The sequence below is a fragment of the Protopterus annectens genome, chromosome 12.part0 (assembly GCF_019279795.1).
Source record: "Protopterus annectens isolate FY-2018-M chromosome 12.part0, PAN1.0, whole genome shotgun sequence".
NCBI lineage: Eukaryota > Metazoa > Chordata > Ceratodontiformes > Protopteridae > Protopterus > Protopterus annectens.
The window spans coordinates 653,870,648-653,888,888 of NC_056746.1; the positions used below are offsets into that span (position 1 = coordinate 653,870,648).

The 18,241-nt window shown below is 43.7% G+C and overlaps 1 protein-coding gene across 1 annotated transcript in view; it reads left to right on the forward strand.

The window, feature by feature from the left end:
• The window catches only part of ALG1 (ALG1 chitobiosyldiphosphodolichol beta-mannosyltransferase), a 634,420-nt gene that overhangs the window by 262,480 nt on the left and 353,699 nt on the right, over positions 1 to 18,241 (forward strand). The window contains exon 7 of the mRNA XM_044089785.1: positions 3,611 to 3,729. Coding sequence (XP_043945720.1) covers positions 3,611 to 3,729 — 119 coding nt within the window. The remainder of the gene's footprint in view (positions 1 to 3,610; positions 3,730 to 18,241) is intronic.

Below are 18,241 nucleotides of genomic sequence, written 5' to 3' on the forward strand. Positions count from 1 at the left end.
AGTGTTGATGGAGAAGTACAGAGAATGTCGGAAGGAGTTGCATTGTGTTTTTGTAGACTTAGAGAAAGCATATGACAGGGTGCCTAGAGAGGAGTTGTGATATTGTACGAGGAAGTCAGGAGTGTCAGAAAAGTATGTAAGAGTGGTACAGGATATGTACGAGAGTAGTGTGACAGAGGTGAGGTCTGCGGTGGGAGTGCGGATGCGTTTAAGGTGGAGGTGGGGTTACATTAAGGATCAGCTCTGAGCCCTTTCTTATTTGCAATGATGATGGACAGGTTGACAGACGAGATCAGACAGGCGTCCCCGTGGACTATGATGTTTGCAGATGACATTGTGATCTGTAGTGAGAGTAGGGAACAGGTGGAGGAGACCCTGGAGAGATGGAGATATGCTCTAGAGAGAAGAGGAATGAAGGTCAGCAGGACTAAGACAGAATATATGTGTGTGAATGAGTGGGAGGATAGAGGAATGGTGAGGATGCAAGGAGTAGAGGTGGCGAAGGTGGATGAGTTTAAATACTTGGGGTCAATAGTTCAGAGTAACGGTGAGTGTGGAAGAGAGGTGAAGAAGAGAGTACTGTAATATTCACAGTGTAATACTCAAATGTCTCTTTCTGTGCAAGGATCAATGCAATGTCTTAACCAAGTACATGTGCAATACTAGTCTCATACATGTAAGTGTTCAGTACGAAAAGTGTTAAAATGTGTTCTAATTATGTGCAATATTAGTCTATCTACCTGCATGTCTGTGATGTAATAGCGAGGCCTTACATGTGCAAATGTCTGTGAAAATAGTCTATATGTTGTCTGCACATTGCGTGTTCATTCAGTTTTTGCACCTGTTCCCTACTCTCACTACAGATTTCTGAATGACAGTAAAGTTTACTTTGACTTTTGACATATCTCAAGCTCACCACTACTCCTATTTTATCTACCTATCTCAACCTTCCTACAATTTCATCATATTCCTTCCTTCTTGTACTTCACCTCAATATTGCCTTAGCTGTCACTATTTAGAACAGGTAACACTAGCATGGCAGCTTTCAGCCATATTCTTGTTCATATACCATACATGTCTCATAAATATTTACCACCAATACCTTGATATTGATCTACTGATCAGTCATTTATCTATGATGGGACAGGCTATTTCATGCTACTTTGTTTGCTTGGCTTTTTTTTTTTTTCTCCACTTAAACAATAAAAATTGAAGGGGCAATTATGTATAAACTATTTACTGCCTATATTTACCAAAGTTAGGTAGTCTTTATTGTTATCAATTTCTTGTATTGTTTGCAATGTGTTTTTGTAATGGAGCTTTTCTCTCTGGGCCTCCTCTGAAAAAGGGCAACTGGCCCATTCGGTCATCCTCGATAAACAAATGTAAAATAAATAAATGTCTCTCTAATTGTAATTTAGTGTCTACAAATATAATAGAATAGTATTCTTTGCCTTTGTAAATACCAGTGTTGATCGTTGTAAACATTTGTTTGTATAAGCCTGTGTACCAATGTTGATGTTGTGTGTGCAGTGTTACTTGTTTATGCCTATGGGCCTGGGTCATGGCTGAAAATAGTTTTTTTGAATCACTTCACTTACTGGTTGCAGTGGTGGTGCTGCGGTAGCGTTGTCGCCTCACAGTAAGATGTCCTGTTCAATTCTCAGCTAAAGTGTCTTCTGTGTGGAGATATGCGTGAATGGGCATACCTTCGATGAAGGTTTACGTCAGGGTTGGCAACTCGGTATGTAAAAATCTACTGCCAGTCATTAGCGGACCGGAGTTCCGCTGTGGCGACCCCTAACCGGGAAAAGCCGAAAGATACAACAACAACAACTTCACTTACTGGTTTAACAAATGAATAAAGTATTTTTTTTACTTTATTTTTTATGTACCAAGGAAAATTAAGAATAACTGACTAGTTTCCTCTCACCTTTGGTGAGATACAAGACAGGTTACCAGTGTCTAAACAAATCATTTCCAAATGGTTTGCTCACTAGCATTAATTTCTGTCAGAAGCACCATGGAAGATTCTGCCTGGTTCGTACAGAGCATACTTTTTTAAGGGGACAGCACTACTACAGCTTTTCTAGGGGGAGTAAGTGTGCAGGGCTTACTGGAAGCAGCTCCCTCACGTGCATTCCACAAACACTTAGCTGTGCAAGCTAGACCTGATGTCTGAGGCTAGAGCTGAGTTTACATAGACTGTTCTTTGAAGCATTCTTCAGCTTCCCAACACACAAGTTATAGTGCAGTCATGTAGGGAATGTAATGTTAATAGAGCTTTCCCTCCCTCTAATTGCATGTTTGCTAGGGGGTTGTTCCAGGCTTGAACTGGGTACTTGTGAACCTTTTACCCTCCATTCCTTCTTTTCCCTCTTCTTCCAAACCCACCTTGTGCTGTCCAGGCTACCTGTGAGGCATGTAGTTTTGATTTGAAGGACCAGTCCTGCCAGGGCATATGGATAGAAGAAGACTCCTCTTTCAGGGACACCTTTAGTTACAGCCTGTTGTGGAAGCAAGAAAGAACAAAATATGGTGTGGGTGACTGCCTTTATACCAGGATATGGCAACTTCCAAGAGAGGGTGGCATGTACCCAGAATGGAGGGGGCATACTTAGCTCTCAGAATTGGCCAGACATTCAGCTGAGCCTATAGCAGAGATCCCATGCTTAATGACTTCAGCAGTGAATGCAGTAGAATGTCTAATATTATAGTGAGCTGCTTACTGAATTATACTGTTAAGGTGAACCCACTTAACCTGTCAAGTTTGATGTTTAACGGTTCTTTTTATATTAGATATAATTTTTTTTTTAAATAGGATGATGTGGTGAGCATCTTGTGCAGCTGTGCATCCCACCTCATTTTGGCTTGATTGTACAACTAGGAGTCTTAAATAACGCACAGTAATGAGCAAGTAAGAGCAGTTGGCATTACAGCAGCTTTTCTGCCCAGCTGAAACAAAGTACACCTTTTTTAAGGATGGGAATTATCTTTCAAACCTCAAGCCAGAATAGCTACATTAGTGAAACACAAACAAGAGATATGTGCTGATAAAAGCTGTTTGTTTTCTTTACTATTTACATTCTTAATCCTTTAACTGTTAAATTGGCTTGCTGTTTTCCCTTCCCCATAGTTATACTTGGTGAACATTTGGTAGTTCTGCTTTATACCTTGTGTCGCTGGATGTGCTTTGTGGTTCATCTTGTTTTGCTCCTTTGCATGCTCAGGGCTGGTGTTGCAGCAGTGTCTGTTTTAGTGCACTGCTGAATACTCTCCGGTTTCTTCTCTTCACTGTTGTTACACTGCATAGTTAGTGATGCATTTCAGAAAGGTATATGTTCTACTATATCTGTCTGGGTACCAGCAATGTAAAAACTAAAATTAAGTTCACAAGGGGTATTAACTTTGAGAAGAATTTGGATCAGATTAGCATCAGCTAGATGTGGTTTGATAAATCACACACACAAGAATTACATTTCTGTTTACTTAATTTGCTTTTTCATGGTTTTGCATATTTTCATTATCAGCTCTCTTATCCAATTAAGATTTAGAATAATAAAGATAATTAACAAAACATGCAACTGAAATTGTAATTTTATTGCATTAGGGAACCAGAGGATCCCGTGTTTGAAAGGACGGCATTTACAGAATTGGATACAAGTAGTGGAGATGTCGCATATACCAGTAGTCATCCTGCACTACTGCTTAGCAGCACCAGCTGGACAGGTTTGTATTGATAACATATTGCACACCACATTGAATCATTATTTCATTTGTCCTTAACATTTGGCTGTCTTCAATTTCTGTAGCACAGTTATCTGTTGTAAGTTCCACAGCAGAAATTTCTCTGGGCCACAGAAACTTCTTATCAACAATGGGGTATTTTTATCAAGTTATTTCATTTTCATTTTGTTTTATTAATTTCATTTTGTTAGGTGGGTATTCCTACTCGGGGAAGCTCTTACTTTTTAAGTGAAGATTTTTTGAGTGGAAATAAACTAAAATATTTGTTACAATGATCACTTTTGCAGTATGATTTCTAATGGATTTGAATTAGCTGTAGATGGATGTCTGCTTATCTGACTATACTTCTAGAACTTTTGGCATTCCTAAAGCAGGGCCATTACCTTCCCTAAGCTTGAAAACGACAGTAGAACACTGGGTAGAAAAGTGAGTCAGCTTGTCCCATCCTCGGTTCTTGTTTTGCTGCCATTGTGTGTTCAGTAGTTTCTCCTTTGGGCTTATCTAGGCAGCTTTCAAAGGGTGAATAGCCAGTTTAGGATGCTTTTTGTTGTCACTTTTGAATGTGGCCAGTTTACCATATTTCATTTGCAGCTTTTGATTGACTTTGGCCTTTTTGGCTCTGACATTTGGGGAGATCTTTCTGCTGTCATTGACATCCCTGGAGAAGAACACCAACAAATACACTTATGAGAGCCTGATGCCTCTGAGTGATTAAAAACGTCATTGCCTTTTTTGTCTTAGTGAAGTTCTTCTTGTATCATTTTTTTCCAATTTTGTGTACTTAAAAAAAAAGCTGTTTAGAACCAGGAGCCTGAGGCTTTTATTGAACTTTGGCAATTTTTGATCTTGAGCATTTGCTTAGGCTGAAAGATGTCCATCCCTTCTTCTTCAGGAATATAATCTTCAAGTCCTTGGTCAAGAGTGTGTGAGCCTTGAATGACCCTGATAGTTCCACAGGGGCCTGAGGACAGTGGTCCCAGCAAGGTACAGCTTGATGTTCAATATTAGATCACTGTTGCCATAACCCAAGCTGTTTGGGTTATATCCTGCTGAGGATATGACAACCAGCCAGCTTTCAAAGCTTCAGATCACCATGTACATGCCCTGCCAGTGCCTGGAGCAGAACCACATAAAAAGGCAGTTTAGCAGTCAAAAGCTGCAGGGTTTTCTTACCTTTATTACTATTATTATTATATGTTTACTCTGAAAGCCCTACGGGGCCATAACAGGACCCTTTTACAGCAGAGGTGCAGGAAAAAACCTCCACAATTAACAAATCTTAAAAGATGTCATACCATACAGTACAATACAGTACAAGGAAAAAAAGCAAATGTTAACTATTACATACAAGATACAAAAATTAGTATATAAAGAAGAAAAACAGAAAGGATAAATACTAACAATCATATTCTGCAGAGCTACATTTCAGTTTTATTAAATAACAGTGATAATGTTAGGAACATCCATTAGGTTAATAGACAGGTGCATTAGAATGTGAAGGGCATTATTACCAGATAGCAACTGTCTGGAAGAATTTCTGGATGAGGTTAAGCTACTGGGTTTCCTAATGAAAGCCCAGAAGCTTAGATTGTGCAAAAAGACCAAAGGGGTGCTACAGTTAGAGGACAGATGGATAGAGATGTAGCAGTATTTAGCGAGGATAAGAGTGGCAGCAACATAATTTATAATAGATTTCCTGATCTAGTGGTAACTCCTCCAGCAGAATGTTCGAGATATAGACTTTAAAGTGGAACTGGATAAGACATTGTTTTATAGACCATACAAAATGGCCCTTGTAAGTAACCTCTAAGAAGAAGAAAGTAAAGACAGATATCCTTCCATATCACTGTTGCAGAATTCTTTACTTAAGGGATCCCCAGCCAAGGATAGCCCAACATCTGGCCAATATACCAAATCCTTATTTATTTATTTATTTTTAAAGGACATTGTTCATGACATGTATGCTCCCTGCTCACAGCATAGGGCATAAAGGTGCCGTACAGACGTACATACCTCAGAACTTCTTTGCTGCCAGCCCAAATGCCATCTTCTCTTGTCGATCTGAATGCTCCTTCATTTTTGCTGGTTACCAAGCTGTTTTCAGATAATTGCCCTGTTAGGGTTTTCTTCTCTTGTTTTGCTTTTTCTTTTCATTGTGAGTTTACTTGTCATCCAGAAAGGGAAAAGGTGAGTGTGGAATACAGATTCCCTTTAAGAACTGTCATAAGCTGTTTGTTTTGCTTGGGTGCTTCTCACGACCATACTTCATCCCCGATTTGTCAAGTGTTTTTCCCTGAGACCCTTCATAGTCATCTCTTCTCCTTGTTGATCTGCTTGGAGAACCAGTGTCTTAAGTTGCTGGCACAGGATGCAATGGGAGAATAGTCCCATCCCAAGGATCAGCTGTGTACCAGGAAGAAGACCAAAAAAGTCAGCTTGGATTCGGCTGTTGTACCACCTCCCCTGACATCTCTTTCAAGGCTGGTGAAAGCCTGAAGGATCATCCATCAGATCCTTCTGCCGCAACCATTTCTGAGGTGAGCATGGATCTGGCTTCTCTCACATTCTTGGAGGCTCTGCAGATGTCCATTGTGGATGCTGAGGGGGAACCTAGGCTGCTATCTGAGGGACTGAGGGGTGTTCCGCAGATTCTTGTTTGGGAGGAGATTCCCCCTATGTTGATTGTCAGCAAGGGTCTGAACCTACTAAGGTCTTTAGGGCTGACGTCGCTTTGAAGAAGAAGCAGAAAACAAAACATATTTCCCCTGTTTTTAAGGATCCCCATTGTGAATAGCAGAATTTTACACCGAGGTTGTTTAATGCACTCTTGGCATTGAAGCCCCCAGGGAGTTTCTGTTCCTGACCCCCTGCTTTGATCTTTAATCATCTACTCCTCTTAAGAGATCTAGAGAGCAGGACTCTTCTGATGAGGAATTGGACTCTGGGAAAGAGTCTTTGGCTTATTCCTCTCAGATCCTGTACCTCTTTACCCCTTTTTAAGGGCAACCTGGATAACTGGATGGGAAACAGAAAATATACCCATGGGATTCCACCCGTGTCCCTGCTGGACAGGGGCATCGGGTGCTGATTTGTCTAAACATGGGCTAAACTCTTGGCTAGGCTTATAAGGGCCTCAGGGCCAATAGCCTAGAAACCTCCTATGATTCCTTCTCCATTGGACTATGGTTCTGAGGAGGGAGGACTGGATTCGTCCACACTCTCCCTTTGAGGAACTTACTTTTGGAAATACTCTCTCTCATGTGATGAAAATTTTTAAATGGGACTGTACCCAGGTTTCCAACACCCAGAAGAGGTGTTATGAATTCCTCCAGATGGAGTCTTCTAAGCCCTTTGCATTCCTTACTTCCCCAGCTGCCCTGTTAGACACTTTTTCTTGCAGCTTCTCAGTCTTCTGATTCCCAGCCTTCAGCCCCTAAGTTTTTTATAAATGTCCTTATGCTGACACATCTCTTGTGTTTGTCTCTTCTGACAAACCTTCCACACTATTGCCTTCTGCTAAATTGCTTCCTTCTGATGAGGACAGTAGGGCCATGGAATGGCTGGGCAAAAAGGTATATACTGCTGCTGCCGCCCTGGCCTTTTGGGCTATTAATTATCAGACTCCGTGTCTAACCTCTTATTTCTCAAATCTGTCTGGTTGTTTCTGACCTTCCTAATTCTGAGGGGAAGGTTTTGTCCCACTCTTTGTTGGGCTTCTCTTTTCAAGTGGTTCATCATTCTGTTTTGTGTAGTTATGATGCAGCTGATGCTTCTTCTAGGGCTGCTGCCTTTGGTTCAGTGTTGAGACATTATACTTGGCTTTGCCTCCAGCCTTTACCAGATGATACTAAGGCTAAATTGATGGATGCTTCTCTTGACAATAAAAATCAATTTGGTTCTGTAGCTGCTGAGCTTTTTAAGTACCTGCAGGAAAAGAGCTCCTACCCAAACAATATCTGTGCAGAGGAAGGGACACAGTGACAGGCCTTTTAGGCAGCAGTTACAAAGCCAACAGAGATCCAGGAAATGGACCACTGCACTGCCTAGGCAAGGAAGTTCTAAGCCCACTCCTTTTTCTAAGGACTCCCAGTGACTCTATCCCCTCCCCTCTGCTCCCACCCCCCCAGAGAGACTAGGAGGAAGACTTTTCCTCTTCTTAGAGAATTGGCAGGCCATCACCTCAGATCTGTGGGTCATAAAAACTGTTACCAGCAAGTACAGATTCTCTTTCAAGGAAAAAACCCAGATATTCAGGTTTCCCTGATATACCAGCAAATCAGAGGGCAGAGGCATTCCGCCAGATCCAAAACCTTTGTGTCCAAGTGCAGTGGAACCTGTATCAAAGGAACAAGCTGGAAAAGGGTTTTATTCCAGACTTTTCCTGGTACCCAGAAAAAAGGGCACCTGGCGCCCTATTCTCGACCTATCCACTCTGAATCTGTCCCTCCTGGTCCCAGAATGCTGACCCTACACAAGCTTTGCTAATGCTGATACCACATGCCTGGCTAGTGACCCTAGATCTGAAGGATGCCTACCTCCATATCCCCATAAGGAAGTCCTGCAGGAGTTTTCTGTGCTTCAGAGCAGGGTCAGAACACTTTCAGTTCTCTGCTCTGCCCTTTGGTTTATCTACTGCTCCCCGAGACTTTACCCAGTGCCTGGCCCCTGTCATTGCCTTTTGCAGACAGAAGGGACTACAGATTTATCCTTACCTGGATGACTGCTTCATCCAGGTGGACACCAAGGAAAGACTCCTGCAGGACCTTACCTTTGATGTTCTTTGTGTTTCACTGTTGCAGTCATCACATTTGGGTTATCTGCCTGCAGGTAGCCCTCAGTCAGCCTGAATACCAGAGTCTTGGGATTTCTGCATCAGATGCTGTCGCTTCTTCCTTGACGTCAGGGGTATAAAACATGCAGCTGACGCCATTACATCAGTCTTTCTTGCCGTGCGGTGCCCAAAGCAGAAGCAGTTCGCAAGTGCCGGTCGGCCGACTCCTGAAAATTTTGTTTTCGGGTTTCAGACCCGAAGTCTTCAAAAAGCTAAGTACCCCGTTGGGGATCCTTTTTCTTGCTCTAACCGATGTCAGTAAAAGTTAACAATTGTCTTACCTGTGGATAGCAAATACCTCAGTGATTTTCATTCCTACTGCATCCCCTGTTTAGACCAAGACCGTGATGTCCCTCGTTGTCGGTTTTGTGCCTTGTTCAACGCCCGAACTATTCGTCGTTGGGCTATTTTTGCAGCTAATTACTTTAGTAATCATTCTGTGTACTCTGAAATGGCGTCACCAAGCCATCCAACTACCGATATTCTGAAAAAATGTAAGGATAAAGACAGAGACAGACCGCATAGGTCCAAAACTGCCCACAACGCTTCTGTTAAGTACTCGCCAGTCTGTTGGTACTCAGTGAGGCGCTTTCGCAGCCCCTGATAACCCGCTACTTCTGATTTGCAGGCCTCTACTGAGACCCATTCAGAGTCTGGTATGCCACGAGATGCTTCTTCGACTGTGGAACCTGTGGATGTCACTATCTTGGATGGGTCCGGAGCCGCTCTGCAGGCACCGGCTTCTGAGGGTGTATTCAAGCCTACAGACATTCATATTAAACCGACGCCATTGTTTTCATCCAGGCCAAAAACTCGCACCATGCCTAGAAAACCGACGACCAAACCGCAGACTCAGGCCCATATGCCTAAAAAACAAATGCTTAAAATGGCTGAAGACCTTATTACCTTAATTAGGGGAAGCCAGCCTTCCCCCTCTAAGAGACCTAGAACTGATTTTCTTTTTGATTCTTCTGATCAGGAATCTGATATTTCTGCTCCTTATGATTACCAGGATTTGCCCTTATCTACTTATGAGGATTCTGATGCAGAGGATTCTATTCCGTCTGCTTCCCCTCCAGAGGATTTTTCTTTCGGTGAAACCTTGCACACTCTTAGGGAGCATTTCCGCTGGGAAAGCCAGGATTACTCTGAGTCCAAAAAGAGACTTAGGGAATTCTTACTACTACCTCAACACAGGCCTTTAGTTATCTCTCCTGTTCTGGACATTGTAGATGATGCTTTCTTGGAATCTAGCCTTACCCCAGGCACTTTACCTCCAGCTCCCAGAAAACCTGACAGGTACTACAGAGTACCTGACTCTCACAAGGTCCTCTTCAAGAATCCTTCTGCAGACCGAGAGACCATTTCCCAAGGACCAAAAGGCATTAAGGCTACTGCTGCCATAAATCTTACCCCTTCTGATAGAGATTCTAGAGACTTAGACAGATGGAGTAAGAAGGTATGCACTTCTGCTACTTTGGCCATTAGGGCTTTAAATTGCCAGTTTCATATGTTAAAGTATCAGCGGCATGTTATGGGGCTACTTAAACAGAAAATTATGGTGATTCCCAACTGTACTGAACACAAAGAATTACAGGATTTAATGCATTCTGCAGAACAAGTTGGTAAACATACTTTGTAATGTGGCTTTGACGCTTTAGAAGCATCTTGCAGGGCTGCTATCACTAGGTCTTTAATTAGAAGGCATACTTGGCTTAAGGAACAAAACTTGCCAGATCATGTAAAAGCTAATTACTGGATGCTCCCTTAAACCAAGATTGCCTTTTTGGCAACAAAGCAGAAGTCGTCATCAAAAGGATGGAGGAAAAAGCTAAATCTATGCAAACTGTTAAAGATTTCCTACAAGTGCAGCCTCCCAGATTCAGTAGGCATTGTCCTTCAAAGAACTGGTCCTTTCCAGTCCCTTCTAGGCCTTCTCAATCCAAACCCAGGAACAGCAGACCACCTAGGCTACAGTCTCAGGCTATGCACAGGCCTAAACAGTGGGGGAGCTCCCACTTCCAAAGCAGGGAGTAGTAAGCCACCCCCGTACGGAAAAATAGCACAATGACTTAACCTTAACCCTTCCAAGCCCTGCTCAACTACCTGCTTCCTTAGGAGGAAAGCACGCCCTGCATGCAACAAACTGGGAACTCATTACCCAAGACAAATGGGTTTTGAACATAGTTTCCCAAGGATACAGATTCCACTTCCACACACTATCAACCCCAAATGGTTGGCTAGACCTACCCCCAAGCCAATGGGCAGAGGCCCAACAGCAGGCTCTCTCTCTTCTCAATATCAGGGCTATTCAACCTGTCCCAGCAGAACAAAGGGGACAAGGTTTTGATTCAAGACTTTTTCTGGTACCCAGAAAAGACAACTCCTGGCATCCCATCCTGGACCTCTCTATTATCAACACCTTTCTGGTAGTTCCAAAATTCAAAATGCTAACTCTGCAACAGCTTCTTCCCTTGCTAGCCAAGGATGCCTGGCTGGCAACCCTAGACTTAAAGGAAGCTTACCTCCACATCCCAATAAAGGAATCTTGCACGAAATACCTACGCTTCAGGGCAGGCTCCATGCACTATCAGTTCTCTGCACTTCCCTTTGGCTTATCTACTGCGCCCAGGATATTCACAAAGTGTCTAGCTCCAGCCATTGCATTTTGCAGGCAGAGAAATATTCATATTTACCCATACTTGGACGATTATCTTAGGCAGAAAACCAGGACTTGCTATTACAACACCTGGCATTTGTAAAGAAACTTCTAACCTCTCTGGGATACACCATAAACAAAAAGAAATCTCGCCTAGTACCCTGCCAACAGATTGCATTCCTGGGAGCAAGCTTGAACACAACTTCCCAGATGGCATTCATCACTCCGAAGAAACAAGTTTATTTGACAACCTACTTCAAACTATTGGCCACAAAACCCCAGCTATCTACAAGGAAAATACTGCAAGCCCTGGGGTTCATGACCTCTTGCATTTTACTAATTCCATATGTAAGACTGCATGTGAGGAAACTCCAGTGGTATCTAAAAAGCTTATGGTATGTCAACATTCTCAGGACCTGGAAACAATGATTTATATAATTCCTTGTATGAAGACAGAGTTCCTTTGGTGGGCAAAGGCCTGCTACCACAACAAGGGACTCCCTTTCACTCTACTCCCCTGCTGCCCAAACCCTAACAACAGATGCATCAGACTATGCATGGGGGACTCACATGGCAGGGCAGTGCATTCAGGGCAGATGGAACCCAAGACAGATGCACCTGCATATCAGTCAAAAAGAAATGGTAGCTGTACCAAATGCTCTGACAGCCTTCAAAGACTGTATTCTTCCAGGACCACTATTGATGAAGACAGACAACACCTCAGTTATGTGGTACAGAAACAAGCAGGGGGGAATCCACTCGTACCCTCTCTGCAGACTAGCCATGGCTCTGTGGAGCACAGCCTTCAGCTACCAAGTACACCTCCAAGCTCAATTCCTGCCAGGCAAACTAAATTCACTGGCAGACGACCTATGCAGAAATCTCATGGAGCCACACAAATGGAAACTAGAACCCAAAATATTCAACCTCTTGAGGAACAAATGGGGGACTCCAGAGTTAGACCTGTTTGCCTCCCCGCAAAACTACCAGTTGCACAAATTCTGCACACGAACTCCCCACAGCCAAGCTTGGAAAGTGGATGCCCTGTCCTTCACTTGGGAAAGCCTCTCAGTTTATGCCTTTCCCCCTCTGCCTCTCCTCTCAAAAGTTCTACTAAAGATCAAACAGGACAAGCCAAGGGCAATACTGATTGAACCAGACTGGCCACACCAGCACTGGTACCCCCTCTTGCGCAGTATGACACTGCTACAACCATGGCACCTGTCGCAGACCCCTTCCCTGCTGTCCCAAAAAGTGGGCCAGATTCTGCACCCTCAGCTTCAAACCCTGAACCTTGCAGCCTGGCTAATTCCTTGAGCTCTCCCCTAGCATCCTGTAGCATCCCTCAGTAAGCAGGTACTGGATGTCATTCTGGATGCAAGGAGGCCTAGTACTAGAAAATCCTGTGCTGAAAAGTGGAATAGATACTGTTTCTGGAGCCTAGCTCAGGGGATGGGCACAGTGGTGCCCAGCTTACCTCATATTATACAGTACTTGACAGAAGTGCTGCACAAGGGCCTATCCTATCCTAAAATTCATGCGTCTGCCATTTCAGCACATTATAATACTGAGTCACCCCTCTTCTCTCACCCCTTGCTAAAGCAATTCCTTAGAGGGGCCAAAAATCTAAGACCCCCCCCCCCCCAGGAGAGCTCCCACTCCAGCCTGGGACCTTAACTTTGTATTGGAAAAGCTCACTCTTCCCCCCTTTGAACCAGCTGCTACAGCAGAGTTGAAATTCCTTTCTTGGAAAACAGCCTTCCTATTAGCCATTACTTCAGCTAGAAGAGTGTCTGAATTACAGGCCCTCATGGCAGTGGAACCCTTCATTATCTTCCATGCGGACAGGGTTTCCCTCAGGACTAATCCTTCCTTTATGCTTAAGATGGTGTCTTCTGTGGCCCTAAATCAGTCCATTCATTTGCCTACTTTTTTCCCTAATCCACAAAACAAAGGGGAACGAATACTGCACTGTCTGGATGTGCACATACTACTTAGATTCTATTTGGACAGGGCTAAGCCTATCAGAAAATCTGAACAGCTGCTACTTAGCTTTGCTGCAGGGGCAGAGGGGAAGGCTATTTCAAAGCAAACCATTTCCAAATGGATAGCCCATTGCATCCATTTCTGCTACAAGCACCATGGAAAACCTACCCCACAGGGGATAAGATCATATTCCACCAGGGCTGCATCTATCTCTGTGGCATTTCTGAGATTGGTCCCTACCAGGGACATCTTAGAAGCTGCTATCTGGAGCTCTGTACATACCTTCACCAAGTATTACCACTTGCCTATCTTTTCTAAATCCATGGATTTGCCACTGTAGTCTTGCAGGGATTAATATCTGGCCCTAATGCTCTTTGACTTCCTCCTCCCTTCCTTAGCTTTGGGAATCAACCCAAATGTGATGACTGCAACAGTGAAACACGAAGAACAAAGTACAGTTGTGTACACTTACCATAAATGTAGATGTTCGAGTGTATTCACTGTTGCAGTCTTGGTTACCCTCCCTCCAGCCTCCTGACTTCTTTTGCCTCTACCTTTCCTTCTTGTTTAGCATATATTATATCATGTGTATTTGCTTTTTTCTGGGGGTGTACCATACTATATAATTGCTTCCTATTGTGGGGGCACCTGACATCTGGGGCAAGAAAAACTGATGTAATGGCATTGACTGCATGTTTTATACCCCTGACGTCAAGGAAAAAGTGACAGCATCCGATGCAGAAATCCGAAGACTCTGGTACTCAGGCCGGCTGAGGGCTACCTGCAGGCAGATAACCCAAATGTGATGACTGCAACAGTGAATACACTCGAACATCTACATTTATGGTAAGTGTACACAACTGCACTTTCATACTCTCCTAACCTCCATGGGATTCACAATCAACCAGGAGAAGTCCCAAACTCACCCCTCAAGAAGGTTAACCTTCCTCGGAGCTCTGCTGGACACAGCAACACAAACAGCCTCCCTCCCTCTGTTGAAGCAGAGCTTCCTCTCCTCTTGTTTTTCACAGCTGGCCCTCAGGACCCACTTCACAGCAAGGAAAGTCCTGCAGGCACTGGGATACATGGCCTCCTACATCCTGTTGGTACCACTAGCCAGACTGCACATGAGGAAACTACACTGGTACCTTAGGAACCTTTGGTGCCAACACTCAGTCACTGGAACACCAGCTGCCCCTGATTCCTTGCTTAAAGAAGTAGCTCCTATGGTGGGCAGAGGTGTGTACCCTGAACAAGAGTCTACCCTTCATCACTCTTCCCCAGGGCCAGACCATCAACATAGATGCTTCAGACATGGCCTGGGGGCACACCGAGGCAGTATGTGCACTCAGGACATTTGGGAATAGGAGGATCAGGGCCTACACATCAACCTAAAGGAAATGCTGGCGGTGCACAAGGCAATCCTAGCTTTCAAGGATCACCTGAGACTAGGAGTGCTCTTAATCAAGACAGACAACACAACAGTAATGTGGTACATCAACAAGCAGGGGGGCACTCAGTCCTACCCCCTGTGTTGCTTAGCTATGCAAATCTGGCAGTCAGCCTCAAATCTGGGACTGCATCTGATAGCTCATTATATCCCAAGGAAACAGAACCCCCTGGCAGACCAGTTAAGCAGAATCCTCCTGGATCCCACGAGTGGCAGCTGCACAGGGGAACCTTTCTCAACATCAGGCAAAACTGGGGGGAACTGGACATAGATTTTTTTCGCAACCACCAGCTAACCAAGTTCTGCTCCAGAGAATTCCATCCAGAAGCATGGAGGGTGGACGCCCTCTTTTTCCACTTGAGCAACCTGTTTGTGTACGCATTCCCTTCCTTGCCCTTTTTTCCCAGGGTACTTCTCAAGATCAGGGAAGAAGGGCCAAAGGCTATTCTCATTGTTCCAGACTGGCCCAGACAGCACTGGTACCCCCTTGCTCCTCAGTCTGGCCAAAGAGCCTCCTATCCACCTGCCTCTCACAGCAGACCTTGTAACTCAGGAGAAAGGGATGGTTTTGCATCCAAACCTCCCCACACTTCAGCTGTCCACATGGCTTATACCCCAAAGGTGATGACACTACACCCTTAAGCAGGCAGGTTTTAAATATTACTGAACCAACTGCTGGAATCCAAACAGAAAATGACCAGAACTTAAGCGCTTTTGTGTGTATATAACATACACTTTTTCAGAATGAAAAATATTCACAAAAATTCAGTTTAAATAACTCACCAGTAAAATCACATGACCCATCAACACACCTACCAATTCTAGTCTTAAAGGCTACTTACTCATAATAAAATACATAACAATCTATACAAATATATACTAGGAAAAAACCTAACCTGATGTTTCCCTAGTGTGTACCACATAATAACAAATTAAATATAGTGGGACATAAGTCTTAGAACACAAGCTATGGATAAAGTATAAAGACCCATTCAAACCTGGGGGTGAGGTGGGGTTTAATTTCAGTTGCCAATGCAACTCCCTCCATTCTACCATGTCACGCCACGGTCCCCCCAGTAAATTGCACTGTATGGTGTTGATACCAAAAAGTAAAAAAAACATGGTCTGGATGCTTTTCTATATGACACTACAATGCCTTAGTAGTTCTCCTCTGCTTGATGTCATAAATGTGTTCATAAATGCGTTCTTTAAAACTACGAATGGTTTTCCCAACATAAAAACTTGGGCACATTTTACATAAAGCCACATAAATCACTCCCATTGATTTACAGTTACAAAAAAAGTGTGTCTTTACTTTCATAAGCACCTCATGTTTCTCTAAAATGTACTGGCACAAATTGCACGGACCACATTTATAAGTACCCCTAGTCATTTCACTAATGGTAGTATATATCTTGTCATCTGATTGTAACATGTTCTTGATCCATTTAGCTTTTCTAGTGACAAATACTGGTTTGGTTCCCAAAATGTCAGATATCCGTTCAAATGCTTGAAAAACAAGCCAATTTTGTTTAGTAATATTCCAAATGTAACCATATTCTTCAGTGAAAGTGGTAATGAATGAACAGTTATACCCACTATTTGTTTCTCTCTGACAAACCAAAGTTTTGTTATCTAACAAAATGGGATCACCTCCTACTGCTGTTTCTTCTGAAGGACTTCCCTCCATATTATAGGTTCATGGGTTGGTACTAGGCTATCAGCCCTAGGGCCTATACAAGCCTAGCCATAACAATTCCCTGGCTATTTCTTCTCACACTATTTACTTCCCTGGACCCCTGTCTAGCAGGGCGACTGACGTGATCCTCGGGGTGAATTTCCTTTCTCCCATCCAGTCGTCAAGGTTCCTTTTGAAGAGGGCCAAAGAGGCACTCTGATTGACATGTTCCAGAGTCTGGAGAGTCTCTTGGTCAGGAACCTATCTCTCCAGCATGTTTTGTTTATTGTGATGACAAGGTTTAGATCCCTGGAGCGTGTGGCTCTGAGGGATTGGGATTTCTTTAAGTGTAGCATATCCAACAGCTCTGGGTTTAACATGACCTTGTATGTTAAGCAGAGATCGCCTCTGAGTAGACGATATGCGACAGAGTATAGCTGGAGTTTTTTAAGGCAGTCAGCGTAAGGCATCTGCTTTAGGCCTGTGATTCTTTTAGTGAGGTATTTCTGCGGCCTTTCCAGTTGTTGCAGATGTCTTAAGAGGTACATACCAAATGGGGCGTTGTATTCTATAATGGGTCTAATGAGGGATGAGTACAGTGGGACAATGACCTCCTTTTTTCTGGATGAAAAGCCCTTAGTGATGAGGTGTGCCACATAGAAGGATTTCCTGACTGTTGTGGCGATGTGGTTATCGAAGGTGAGACCACTGTCCACCTGTGTCCCTAAGTCTCTTATCATACTTTCGGTGTTTAGTGTACTGCCAAATATGTGGTATTTCACGGGTAAATGTTTTTTCCCAAAGGGGATAACTATACATTTCTTGGCACTGAGCTTGAGCCCATGGCTCTGGCACCAAGCGTCTGCTTCTGTAAGGCCCTTTTGTAGAGTATCTACATCATTTGGGGATTCAATAATGGCTCCCAGTTTGCAGCCATCTGCGAACTTTGTTAGCCAGAGTCCCTTAGTGTTGGCCTGTACTTCAGAGAAGTAGATGCCAAACAAGAGCGGTCCCAGGACTGAACCCTGAGGTACTCCGCTTGTCACTTGTCTGGAGCTGGATTTAGAGTTGGCTACTTTTACAGTGTGGGTTCTGTCAGTAAGCCAGTTGGCAACCCATTGGGTGACGTAGAGATTAATGCCTAGCTTAGTAAATTTATCTATGATTCCAGAGTGGGAGACGGTGTCAAAGGCCTTGGTGAGGTCTAGATAGGCTGTGTGGACCACCTTACCCTTGTCCATGGCTTTGGAGATTGATTTGAAGAAGTCAGTCAGGTTCAGGAGACAAGATCGGCCCTTCACGAACCCAAACTGGATGGGGTCCAGTGTTTGAAGGTTGCCAATGTCTTTGTTTATAAGTTCCATGATAATACGCTCCATGGCCTTACAGGTAAGGCTCATCAGACTGATGGGATGGTAGTTTCTGGGATCCAAGGTGGATCCCCCCTTGTGGAGTGGGGTAACTGTAGCTCTGCGCCACTCAGTGGGCACGAAACCCTAGGTGAGGCTATGATTAAACATGACACTTAGGTGAGGTGCCAGTTCATATTGTAGTTCATGTAGTACACAGCCCGGGATGTCATCTAGTCCCATGGATGCTGTATTCTTAGCTTTGGAGAGTGCGTTTTTTACCTGTGTGGCCATTATTACTGGAATTTGGCAATCTTCTGGTATTCAGATGGGCCATTTAGGGGGTGAGAGTGGGCTGAAGTTGGCACTGAATCGATCTGCCAGGATATTGGCAATATCCTTGGGATCAGTATATTTAATGCCATTCTGTTTTAGCTCAGAGCAGATCTGAGCATTGCCATTTAGATTCTTGACATAGTTATAGAATGCCTTGTGGTTGTCTTTGGAATTTTTGGCAATTTTATTTTCGTAACTAGCTTTG